Raw genomic sequence first — 13,797 nt, forward strand, 5'->3', positions numbered from 1 at the left:
CAGGCAGAAGCATTAGCAGGTCATCTCTACCTATAGGAGTTGCCAAATGGTGTGCCACCCTTTTTTAATAAATTACTCTGGATTTAGAGAAAGATGTTGAAAGTTTATTTTTCATTTGGTTAGACTATAATAAATTTAGTTAAATCCTTTATCCAAGTGTGAGCAAACAAAGTTTGCACCTGAAAGTATCTTCAGGACTGGGGTAGGTGGTACAACACAGGGCAACTCGATGCAAAGGTGGAGCAAGCTAACATCACTCCTAGCTCAGTATCTCCCATAATGCAAAACACATCCCCTTGCGGATATGTATAATGTTAGACATTAAGGGAAAGGCCACTACCCAGACTAGTTTCGACCTTTATTGAGGTCTCTTCAGTGGGAGCCATACTTAATATCTACAAGAACGTTTAGACACAGTTCTGGCTTACCAAGATGCACATTTTCTTCTGGTAGGCATAAGCATGTCCATATCCATGGCTTTTAACTTTACCTTATGTTGGGTCAGAAATAAGATGACTCATTGAAAGTTAGTTGGCACTTTTTCCAACACAACCCCCCCCCCCTTTATCTAAAATTTTACTTTAATGAAGTTATAGGAAAATTTTCTCTGTCAGCAACATCCCCTCCTCCTTTCTCTGGGAAAAGTTTGACCTCTTTGTCTGGTCCTAAACATGTATCTGAGCATTTATCACTAGTCTGGTCTTTACTTTCTGGCTTTTCACAGGTATTAGTTATCTTTTTTTTCATGACAAGATCATCATGTATTTCCTCGATCCTAGATTTGTCTTTTCTATTTGGACCATTTTCAGTGCACTGAGGATTGTCGTGCAACGGTTTGTCCTTCCTCTTTCTATTTCTATGGCTCTGATTGGCATTACTTGTACCCTTTGTTCGAAAAAACTTAATCTCCCGTTTAGGGTAGTCGCACAAAAATCCATTCTTCCTCAGAAAATTCTCTCCTAAAATTGGCCCTATGTTGGGGATGGAGTTCTTTGGTTGAACCAAAAAGTTTTGCCATGCATATAATCCATAGTCAGGTAGTCCCACCTTCAGCCTCACTACTTTAGTAGTGTGTATTGGGAAGGGGGATACCCCTAAAATCCCAACTGACTTCTTCAAATGCTTGATTCTCCTCTTTACACAAGGCCCAAGTTCATTTATGTGTTTTTTCCGATATTATGGAGGCTTGGGAACTAGTGTCAATTAGTGCTTCAAAATTCTTTCTGAAGATTCTTCCTTTCACTTTCATTCCAGGGAATTTTTCATTGCCCTGTTCCCCCTTTTTAGTTGGTAATTTAGCACACGTGAGCGATGTTGTCTCTGGTCGGTATCTGGTTCTACGATCATTTTGTGCTACAAAGAAATGTCGAGCAATATGCCCCAAACTTATTGCAGTTGAAACACCTGGGAATTTCTCAGCAGTAGTTTTTTCCACTCTCTTTCTCTGAGGACAAAAAGGTTTCATTTCTACAGTTTGCAGACATTTCTTGCAGCTTCTTCATCATGTGATCCATTTTCTCCAGCATAGGTTGCTGTAGCCTTTCAACCTCGTCACAAACAATTTTCTTTACTTTTTCTTCTTGCAAAGAGGTGAGCATTTGATTTTTGGCCGGATCAATTGTTAGTTGATTGATCACGGCATCAAGACGTTCCATGAGTGGTCTTTGTAGCTTCTCTACCACTTGCCTGACTATTGATCGAACTTTGTCGAAATTACCAGCACCTATTACTACACTGTTGACTGACTCAGAGTTGCTTTCTTCAGAGTCTTTTAATACCCCTTTTTGTTTCTCTTTTTCTTTTGTTTCGTCCCTCACAGGGTTTGGATTCTTGTCAGTGTGCTTGTTTTCTCTATTAACATTAATGTGACTGACAGAGGTTCTGGGATAAATGTCTCCCAACAACTGTTCCCTTTCAAGCACAGCATCATAGCATTCCTTTAAATTTTGTATCGTTTTTCGAAATGCAGTCTCCTTTAGCTCCTGCCTAAAACCAGTTCTAAATATCTGGAATACAGTCCATTCCAGATGTCGTTTTTCTTCGTCAGGGACACATAATAATGTGTTTGCAAATGTGATCATCCTATTGTGATAGTCAGAGACACTTTCCTTTTCCTTTTGGGTTATACTCTGGAGCTTCCATAGGTTAGGCCCTACGGTTTTTGTTTTGGAAAACTGGGAGGTTAGGATTTGTTTAAACCTCTGGTATTCCAAAGTTTCCTTCAATAAGGGTGAGGAGTAGAGAAAGCTCTTTGCTCTTCCAACCAGTTTACTGCGAAGCAGTATAAGTAACTGGAAGTCACTACCATCACCCTATCTTTCTAAGCTCCTCTATATAGTCAAAATATGCCCCCACATCTTCAGATTCTTCGCCAGAGAACTGAGGGAAGATTTGTTGGGGGTTTATGGTTTTAAAGAACTCTGGGTCACTCATCCCGGTTGTAGTAGGTAGGGACATACTTACCCTCTTAGATTAACACTTTATTCTTAAGTCAAAATTTCACTACTATACTTTCAATTCTTAATGAGTTCGTTCTGTTTCTGAGATTGAGACCAACTTATTGTGCACATTAAATTTTCAAGCACATCCTGTCGACTGCTGCGCCATTGTTATGTCTTGTTTACTGCCCTGGTATTATTTATTATATTATTATTTTATCTCACTAATTCTCAGGATTCCGTTGCCGACAAATTTATATTCTTTAAGTTGACTGCGCCAGCCGGCAACTGAAGTCTGAGACACAATTCAAAAACTACTGAAAACAATATAGGGATCAAGTGGTCTGGAGTCGTGGTTCCCCTTTCTTAGTTACTAATTGATTCCCCTATTACTTATGCATGGTCCGAATTTTAACAAGTGGTAACTCAATTCTCAGAACAATGACAGACTCATGAGGTTTGAATTAAAGAAATACATTTAATTAGGCAAAACATATATATACACTTTAGTCAAATTTTTGACTTCTAATGAGCCTGAACTCCCCCCCCCCCTTCTTAAATTTACACATCCAAAAAAATTTACTCTAAATCTTATAGTATCAATCTTACACTCTTCTTTGTATAACTATATTCAGGCTCTGTTAATTCTTACAGAATACTCAGTTCTCATATATTGGAATAACACTTATACATAGATACATTCTACAATCGTAGTGTGAAGCATACCAGACGTACTCCGTCCTGCAAAATTCACATAAGACAATATTCTTTCTTATATTCTGGCTTTATCCTCCCCCAAAATTCATTTAATATTTAAATTCAAATTTAATACAATGATAACAATGTTTTTTCTGACATAAACAGTCCGAAGCCTTGGTTCCCAGCTCAGCTTAAGCTTAGGGTGTCACTTGCTCTTTAGATGTAGGCAGAATGTCCAAAAGATTACAGTTCTTTAGATACAAAGTAGAAGTTGACTATATTGAGTTCCTTAACGTTCTGTTTCTTATTCCCTCTTTGGTTATTAGTTAATCTAATACGAAAACTTGTGTCTTACCGTTCTTGCTTTTCTGGTAGTTATAAGGACATCCTTAATTAGATCTCTGGGTTTTCTCACCATATATTTCTTATGGCGTTTGCGACACACTTCTATTCTTTTCGAAAGAGTTTCACCTCTTCATTGTTAGTCATACGTTGGCATGACTAACCAACAGTCCTTTTCTGGAACTCTGGCCGCATTCCTCAGTTGTGGCTATGGTTGACGCAGCACCGTATAGCAATGGGAAAATCTTGCCGAGCACGGCAGCAAGCTTCACAGCTATCCAGCACTTCGATCAGGAACCAGGAACAGAAAATAAGAGAACGATTGAATTCTGCGCTGAAACCTATATACCTCATGTGAGCGCCCTCTCTCTTGGTGGCTACGCCTTGCACATAGCGGCGGCCGATTGGTCACCGAAGCTCCGAACTGTTTTTGACATGGCTCAATACATGTATTATCTTATATACATCTTTCAGTAATTATACATATTTTCCTTTGTTAAATAATTCACAAACATTATCTATTTCAATTATGGGGTTCTCAAAATTTACTTAATATCTACAAGAATGTTTAGACACAGTTCTGGCTTACCAAGATGCACATTTTCTTCTGGTAGGCATAAGCATGTCCATATCCATGGCTTTTAACGTTACCTTATGTTGGGTCGGAAATAGGATGACTCATTGAAAGTGAGTTGGCACTTTTTCCGACACAACACTGGTGATGCAGAGGATTGCTGCAATACTGAGAAAGATGTTAACCAGCAGAGATAACAAACTAGTGATTCACTTGTATAAAGACTTGATGAGATCACACCTGAATTATTATGTGTATACCTGGTCACTGGGATTTGAAGGAGTTGAAGTAATCTTAGAAAGGATACAGAGGTTGATAGCAAGAAACAATTATGATGTTGGTTATTATGACTGACTGAGGGCATGCATACTACATGGTTTGGTGAATAAAAGATGAAGGGAATACAGGACTGAGACACTTGAACTATTGAGATTTATTCATAGGATTGACACAGGAGGAGGAGATTTTTTTGGAGAACAGGTGGAAGGAACATGGAGAAAGGGCCAGTGTCCTGAAGGTGCAAAAGGAAGAAGAATAAGCAGATGAGAAACACTTTTTTTGAGGGGTGGTGAAAGTGCAGACTGTGAATGAATTAAAAGAATAGTGTGATAGGCTTTGTGTTGTCTATGTCTCAGGCCTCTCATGACATCTTGTGACTGCATGGAGATCCTGTAATAATGATAATAATAATCTGTCTGTTGAACAAAAGGGATGTTGCTAATTGTCAGTTGTTAATTGACAAAATGATTTTGAAAAATTTGAAAAGATGAAAAGCAAACTTATATATGGCATGGATCGATTACAAGAAAGCATTTGCCTCCATGCTACATGCTTGGATTAGAAAATGTCTAGAAATTTTTGGAGTGAGTTAAAACATCAGAAAATTTGTAGCAGCTGTCATGGCCATGCAGAAAATTCGGCTAATAATCAATAGAGATAATCTGGGTACAGTGAATATGAAGAGAGAAAATATGCAAGGTGATTCCCTATCACTTCTCTTGTTCATCCTAGCACTTATTCCTTTAACATTAATTTTAAAGAAAACTAGTTTCAAATATCAAACATCAAAGCTAGCAGGAAAAAAATAAAACCTGCTGTATATGGATGTTCTTGAACTAAATGAAAAATCATCCAGAGAAATTCAGTCACTGCTCAATTTTTGAATGTTCAGTGAAGATATTTGTATGGAATTTGGACTTGATAAACATGCAATACACTCCTGTCCAAGGCAAAATAACAAATATCTAAGGAATTACATTTGCAGATGGAAGGAAAATTACAGAATGAATCCTACAGATACCTAAGAATTCTTGAAACAGATAACACCTTGTTTTCCGAAGTTAAAGAAGATAGAGCCTGAATATCTGAAAAGAGTCAGTCCAAACTGATTGAGGCAAGTAATGTTATGGCAATCAATACATGGGCCATCCCTGTAATCAGATATATAGCAGGGATAACTGACTGGACATAATTTGATTTTTGATGCACCTGATTGTGAAATATGAAAATTAATGATAATGAATCATGCCTTGCATTCATTATTATTATTCGTGACACCTCCAAGGAGTCCGAAGACTCATCACGGGAGGCCAAGCAAAGTGGCTGATGTGACTTTTACAAACTAAACAAACAATAGAAGAAGAAAAGTAAGCATTGAATGATATCAAGGTAAGCTAACTGAAGTTTACAAAAAAAAAGTAGTATAAAGATAAAGAAACTCAAAAAGATTAGAAGGTTGGAAAAATAAAGTCCAGAGTCAAAATTTAAAGAATTTTGAAGGGAAAGTTGACAGTTGTTTAACTTGGCAATAGCTTCAACAAGACAACATCAAAAAAGACAGTCTGATACCCGCTGCTCAAAAACAAGCACTACAGATGAATGTTCAATCAAGGTAGAGATTGAAAAGATCTGTAAAGCAAATGTCAACTCTGCAGAGAGATAAAGAAGAGACAGTAGACTGTCTAATTAGTTCTTGCAGCAAAATTGTTCACACAGACTATAAATAAAGTCATGATCAGGTTACAAATCTGTACACTGGAGCATATGCAGGAAATATGGTTTTCCAACTTGCAAAACCCCCCCCTTTAGAAATCACAGTTGGAAATATTATTGAAAATGAAAATGTAAAGATATTTTGGTACTTTAGTTCAGACAGAGTGACATCTGGAACATAATATAGCAGACATCACTATAATTAAACAACATGTATGGTTTATTGTTGTAACAGCCAGGGGATAGTAGAGTAGAAGAAAAAGTACATGAAAAACTGACCAAGTATAGAGATATGGAGATTGAAATTCAACAGCTGTGGAACAAAAGGGCAACAACAGTTGAGATTGTCAGAGGAGTGCTATACAGTACAAAGAGCATTTATAATTAAAACATCTGAAAAAGCTGTGCCTCCCAGATATAACACCATCTCAACTCCAGAAAATCGGCACTTTTAGGGACGTTTTACAATGATATTTAGTGGATTCCTAGGCCTTTGGGTAAGGCTCAAATTGGACTAATTTACAAGCCAAAGAGATATCATTACGCTGTTTCATGTTTCTTGTTACTCTTTGACTGCAAGCTCTGTTAACTGAATATAGAAATGATAATAATAATAATAGTAACAACCCAGTCCTGTATTCTATTCCTAACCAATCTCTTCAATATTTTAACTACAGTTGCAGATTATAGACTGGTCTCTAATTGGAAGCATTTGTCATATCCACTAGTCCTGTGCAACACCACTTTTTGCTTTCTTGCCACTTCTTATGCATCCTTCCCATTGCATGACTTTAATCAAACACCCAGGTTAAAAGTACATTCACATCTTTTTGTTTCTCTTAAAAATACCTGGTTATATTTCATCCATTCCCACAAACATATTTTTGTTAGATTTTTTTTTTCTGTTATAATCTATTCTTATTTTTCAAGATAAGAGTGTTTAATTTATATTAAGTAGTATCTGTTTATCTAATATAATATTCAAATCTAATTGATACATAGTATTATAATATTTCAACTGATGATATCAATATAAATTTAAATATAAATATAATTATATTTAAATATAAATTTAAATATAATGTTTTTATAGTTGATGGAAGCTGGTCTTCCTGGAGTTCTTGGACTCCTTGCTCTTCAACATGTGGACCTGGAATTAAGCAGCGATTACGCACTTGTGACAATCCACTTCCTCAGTTTAATGGGAAAGAATGCTTTGGAAATAAAACAGATATAAACCTTTGTCATGCTCCAGTACACTGCCCAGGTAATATAATTGATAATATTGCAAAATATATATTTTTTATTGCTGATTATTGTTGATTATTATGAATGTTTCTTTCGACCACTCTATATACTACATGAGATGACAGAAAAATTGGGTTTAATAGGTTGGAGATTTTGATACAAACTATTAGCCTACTAGTTTCGCCATGTTAACTGGTGGCTTCTTCTGTACCAGATAAAGCTACACATAACAGCTTAAAAACAAAAACAAGCTTAAGTTATCAATTAATACATAAATGAAAGATGAAAAAATATATCAAATTCATAGGAACTGTTACACAAATGCATGGAGCATGGATGTTAGCACTTGGTCAGTCATTGTTAAGTAGGGCCTATAATTGGCTGCGAAGTTGAACTTTGATGTGTTGAAAGATCTTATGAGATTTTCAGATATCACAAAGTATAATCCCTTGGTTTCTGTTCAGGGTGCCTTGTGGGTGGATAACTACTGCTGCTTCTTTTATGTTGCAGGAGCTATAGTCCTCTTCTATGTATGGCATAGTACTTTTATCCCATTCAAGGTTAAAATTATGAATATTATGTTGTGTTTTCCAACACTAACCTAATATATTATATTAGGTTAGTGTTAGAAAAATGGAAAGCTAAACCAGAATTGTCCTCTCTGTTGTTGTTTACATCTCCAATGTGCTCCCTTTTGTCTTATTTCTAGACTTCTAGAAGTTTGTCTGATATAATTCAGGCTGCAAGAACATGGAACGTTGTAAAGTCCAGGGTGTTTATTGAAAGGATTCTTGTCTTTAGGTGAATGTAACATATTGCGAACTGTCTTTATTGGTTTGAAGGCATCTGGAATGTTGTGAGGCCTTTTAAGGTTGGCAATTTTTTGTTAAAGTGTTCCAGCAAATGGAATGGAAATAGAAATACTGTGATGAGTTTCTTGGATTTGCTGTTGAGAGGGGTTGGAGAAAAGTTTTTTTTTTTGTATTTTTTTCAGATATCCAGTTAATATTTGGAGAATAAAATCTAATTTGTCTGTTAATACTCTGTCATCTCTTATTATAGAGGTTGCCCTGTTTTTTTAGCATATGTATGTGGGTTATCTGAAAAGTTCTTGTCCTCAACCATAAAATGGCAACACTATCGGCAAGAATTTTTTTTTCTAAAGTAAGTTGGTGCATCTCTCATAAGCATCAATGTGAAATTGCAAGTCATTGTATCAAGTATTTTTTTATACAGCTGTAGGAAGCCAAAGTTTTGTCTGTATCCATTGAAATGGATAAAATTGAATATCGTGCAGTTATAAAATTCTTTGTAAAAGAAGGTTTAACAGCAAAAGAAATTCATTCGAAGTTCATAAAAATTTATGAGCACTCTTCTCCTTTGTTTTTGACAATTAAGAAATGAGCCGCAGAGTTTAAATGCAGCCGTACCAGCCTTGAAGATGATCCACGTGAAGGATATCCAAAAAGTGTAACACCACCAGAAATCATTGATCAGTGCATGATATGGTACTGGATGACCTGGCCAGTCAAAGTGCTTGAAATTGCTGAGACTATAGGCATTTCAAAACAATGTGTAGGATATATTTTGCATGAAGAATTGCAAATGAAATTTGCCCAAGATGGGTGTCGCACTTGCTCACAGCAGATCAAAAAAAACTTTCATGAAAATCTCTGAACAATGCTTGGAGCATTTTAACAAGAATAAAACTGATTTTGTGCATTGATTTATTACTATGGATCAGACTCGGATTCACCATTACATACCAGAATCCAAACAGCAGTCAAAACAGTGGATTCAAGCCGGTTGTTCAGTGCCAAAGAAGACAAAATCGGTTCCATCAGCAGGAAAAGTCATGGCATCGGTGTTTTGGGATGCTAAAGGCATTCTGTTTATTGATTATCTTGAAAAGGGTAAAAAAATAACCGGGGAATATTATTCTGATATTTTAACCAGACGAGACGAAAATTTTCGTGAGAAAAGACTTGGTTTGCAGAAGAAAAAAAATCATCTTTCATCAGGACAATGCACCTGCTCACAAAGATGTTTTGGCAATGGGAAAATTAAGGAATCTGCACTATGAATTGTTGGAACATCCACCCTATTCCCAAGATTTAGCTCCCTCTGACTTCTATCTCTTCCCAAAACTAAAAATCTTCTTTGCTAGTCAGCATTTTTCTTTGAATCAAGAGGTGATTGCAGGTATAGAGGGAGTATTTTACAGGTCTTACCGAGAACCACTACAGGGATGTGATAATGGCGCTGGAGCATCGCTGGAATAAATGTATTAGTCTTAAGGGAAATTATGTTTATAAATAAAAATAATTTTGAAATTATAAATTCGTTTTTTCATTGTTAGGCCAAGAACTTTTCAGACCACTCTCTTATATGGAGAGTGTGAGCAGGAACATAAGGAGCAGGTTCTTTGCATGGAGAATGGTTGGTGAGTGGAATGCATTGCCTGACATTGTGATGAATGTAGATACATTGAATGAGTTTAAAGCATGGTTTGATGGACTTTGTCTGTAACAGTGCGTACTTCCTGTGATGTGTGTTCTGACTCTATGGAGGTCTGGTGTTAATAATAATAAATCTGGAAGGCTAAGATTTGTCTACTGCTGTGCTCTAATTTAAAATGCACCTTTTGAAGAAAAAGAAAAGTGTTATAGTCTACTGGATAAGTCTTTGATGATGATGATGTATGGTAGAGACAATATATTTCTCTTGGTGATACTTTAATGCTAAATTAGTACAAATAATGAATGACTGAAGAATATAATGGGTAAGCATGATTTGGGAAAGATAAATGTAAATGGTGAATTATTGGTGGAACTGTGTGGTAAATATAATTTAGTAATAGGTGGCAGAATCTTCTAGCATGAGAGAATACATAAAGTAACCTGGCTGTCGCTGGAGAACAAAACACAGAATTGAATAGATCATATTGCCATCAGCCAAAAGTATAGGCGAATGTTATTAGATGTCCAGAAGAAATGAAATACTGATATTGAATCATATCATCATCTAATGATTGGACCTATGCATTTATGTATTTGAAAAAGTATACAGGCAAAAACATTAATAGAAGTCTGTAGGAGCTTCAAATAAAGGAAAATATAGATATTGGATGCAGAAGGGAATACAAAGAACGATGATATAGAGATTAGATGGAAGACAGTAAAAAATAAAAATAAATAAAGTTATGCAAACTTGGAGACTATTGGATGAAAAAAAAAAGGTGAAATTATATGTGCAAGAAATCCACTCCGAGAAGAAAAGCAACTTAAATTTGGTAAATATAATAGTTTAAATAAAAAAGTTAAAAGAAGTGCTAGAAAACATAAACAGCATTGGTTTGTAGAACTGGCATTGAGGATAACAAGAGTGACCATGTGGCTTTGACTTAGAAGATGAATAGACATGCAGGATTATCAAAGAAAAGGGAACGTATACGGAATTATAAGGCAGGTGATTATAATAGTCTTAGATATCAACTTGGGGGGCAGTTCCATGGAGGGCAGAATTGGAAGGCCAGGATATCATTAGTGCTTGGGAAATTATGAAGGAATATTTGTTAGCAGCAATAGTAAGCTGTATTCCACGAGTGAATAAGAGGACATAATTTGATAGAAATATGGAAGAAATATAAGGAGAGGGGTGGAGAGCAGATATGGAAGGAAGGCGAAACTGGAATATGAGAAGAGATTGGCACTAAGATCCAAAGAAAATTCTAGGGAATGTTTTAGCTATGTGGCCAGTAGGAGGAGAAATAATTGTGGAAGAATAACATTGTGAGATAAAAATGGGAATAGAGTGATGCAGAGGACATAGTGGAGTTGTTCAATAAACATTTTATTCAAGTATTTCATTCTGGAGAATTAAGTTTTAATACTAGGGGGATAGGGCAGGTTCGAGGTTTAGAGGTGCAAGAGGAGAGTGTGTTCCAAATACTGTGTACCCTGGTTATCAGTAAAGCTGTGGGACTGGATGGTATTTCACCATGGGTTTTGAGAGAGTGTGTGCTAAGAACTAACAGCTCTGTTGACCTGGCTTTTCAGTGAAAGTCTGGCTATGGAAAGGAAGGTATCCAAGGAATGGAAACAAAGTAAGATAGTGGCATTGCATAAGGGTGGTAGCCAACCCAATGTGTCTAATTATAGGCCAGTTTGTGTTTCATCAGTAGTTGTTAAGGTCTTGGAGAAATTAGTGAGGGACCACATACAGTGTTGTGCAGATGAGGATAATGTTATCTGGGAGAATCAACATGGATTTGATAAGGGTCATGCTTGCTTTAGCAATATGATTGCCTTTTATAATAAAGTGACAAGAGCAGTTGATGAGGGAAAGGTATATACTGCCATTTTTTTTTAATTTTGCAAAGGCATTTGACAGAGTGCCACATGATAAGCTGATATTTAAGTTGCAGTACATGGGTTTAGAGGTCAGGTTAGTCAACTGGATTCAGGATTGGCTGTCTGATAGGTATCGGAGGGTTGTGTATGGTGAAGCAATATCAAGGAGGCAACAGGTCACAAGTGGGATCCCTACAGAGCTTAGTATTGGTACCTGTATTGTTTAAAATTTATATCAATGACATTGTCAATGGATTGCAGGGGGTATTCAGTTTTTTGCAATGATGTGAAGCTGGGAAGTGTTATTAGTAATAGTGCAGATGCAGCAGCCCTGCAAGAGGATTTGAATAAACTAGACAGATGGGCGAATGAATGGGGGGTAGCAGTTTAATGCAGCAAAATGTACTGGAGGAAGTAGCGGAGACAAGAGAATCTGAGGGTGATGATTGATAGAAAACTGAAATTCAGGGAACGTATTGCAAAGGTGGTGAAGGTAACTCAGAGGATTGCTGCAATACTGAAAGGGATGCTGACCTGCGTCCCTTTCACTTAGACTATTGTTCTCAAATTTGGTCCTCAGGAATTGAAGGGGATAAATTAACCGTGGAAAGGTATATAGGCAGATAACAAGGATGGTTTCAGGACTGTACAAAGTTAGTTATGAGGATCAGCTGAGGGAATGTGGACTGCAGAGTTTGGTAGATAGAAGAAAGAGAGGTGATATGATTGAGAATTTTAAACTGTTGATAGGTAGTTACAGGGCTGACACTGGGGAGTTCTTTTGCTTGGTTGAACAGTGGGAAGGAGCAATGACAAAGGGCTATTCCTGGAAGTTATGAAAGGAAGCTGTGAGCAAGAGGGTGAGGAGTGATTTCTTTTCATGAAGAGTGGTTGACCCATGGAATGCATTGCTTCATAAAGTGGTGAGAGCAAAAATGGTCAGTGAGTTCAAGGAGTGGTATTATAGGCTTTGTGTTTCCCAGGAAGGACCTGCCACGATGAGTCTTTTGACTCCATGGAGGCCTGAATAATAATAATAATAAGTATAATAGTAGAAAGTTATATATAGTATTATAAGAAGACTTTCTGAAAAAGATGTGTAAACAAATGTCCAATGAAGAAACTAATAGAACTAAATGAAAAAATTCTGGTATCACCAGTAGGACAACTGGAAATGTGGAGATAACACTTCAGTCATCCTTGAAAAATAGCAGTGATAGAATGCAAATATAAATAAAAGGAGTAGATGGATTAGCAATTGATACTAGCCCAATAAAATTAGAAATAGAAAAGTTGCAGGACATCAAAGCATCACTAAAGAAGTTCTGAAAACTGACATCACAACATTGAATAATATGGAACACCATGGTGTGTGTGTGTGTAAAACAGTATTCTGTACCTGAAATTTCTCTACAGATATGCTCTATTCCAAGACATGTTGAAAAGAGACATTCCCTAGAATACAGGGATAATAGTAAACAGATCCAAGAAAAGAGATCTAGGAAATTGTAATAATTGAACTGGAACATAGTATGTATTATTAATAAAATTTTTTTCAAGATTATGCTTTCAAGAATCTTTAATGTTATAGATTAGAATATGAGAAGACAGAAGTATGGTTCTGTGCCAAATAAATCATGTATAGATCACATTAACACCTTAAGAATAATAATTGAACAGTTTTATGAATTTACTTTTCCTTTATATATGCTAATTTTACATAGGCTCAAAAATTTAGATTTTTAAAGTTTTTTTTTAGAATGGCGCAATTTTCTTTCCTGGCCATAGGCGCCAAAATTTCTCACGACGTCTCTGCTATTTATAGACTATGAAAAAACCTTTTGTTCCATTTGCCATAAATTGTGTATGGAGTGACTTCAAAATAAAGGAATGCCACAAGACAATAAAACTCATAAAGAGACGTTATAATAAATTTCAATGCCAGGTGTAGCATGATGGTTCTTTGTTGCAACATATTCAAAATATTCATTTCAGTAAAATTATGTCAACTACAACCGTGTTAGGAATTCCTAACACGGTTGTAGTTGACATAATTTTACTGAAATGAATGCTGATCACTGTATAACACTAAAGGAAAGGATATTCAAAATGTATCTGGAATGTGACAAAGATGCTTGATATATACAGAAAT

At 36.1% G+C, this 13,797-nt stretch overlaps 1 protein-coding gene across 2 annotated transcripts in view; it reads left to right on the plus strand.

Moving 5' to 3' along the window:
- Positions 1-13,797, plus strand: part of LOC150109203 (coadhesin-like) — a 252,093-nt gene that overhangs the window by 116,646 nt on the left and 121,650 nt on the right. For both annotated transcript variants that reach the window (XM_090406243.1, XM_090406252.1), the window contains exon 5: positions 7,139-7,312. In XM_090406243.1, coding sequence (XP_090262369.1) covers positions 7,139-7,312 — 174 coding nt within the window. The remainder of the gene's footprint in view (positions 1-7,138; positions 7,313-13,797) is intronic.

The sequence above is a fragment of the Typopeltis vanoorti genome, chromosome 2 (genome assembly GCF_054136105.1).
Source record: "Typopeltis vanoorti isolate ZY-2024b chromosome 2, IOZ_Tvanoo_1.0, whole genome shotgun sequence".
NCBI lineage: Eukaryota > Metazoa > Arthropoda > Arachnida > Uropygi > Thelyphonidae > Typopeltis > Typopeltis vanoorti.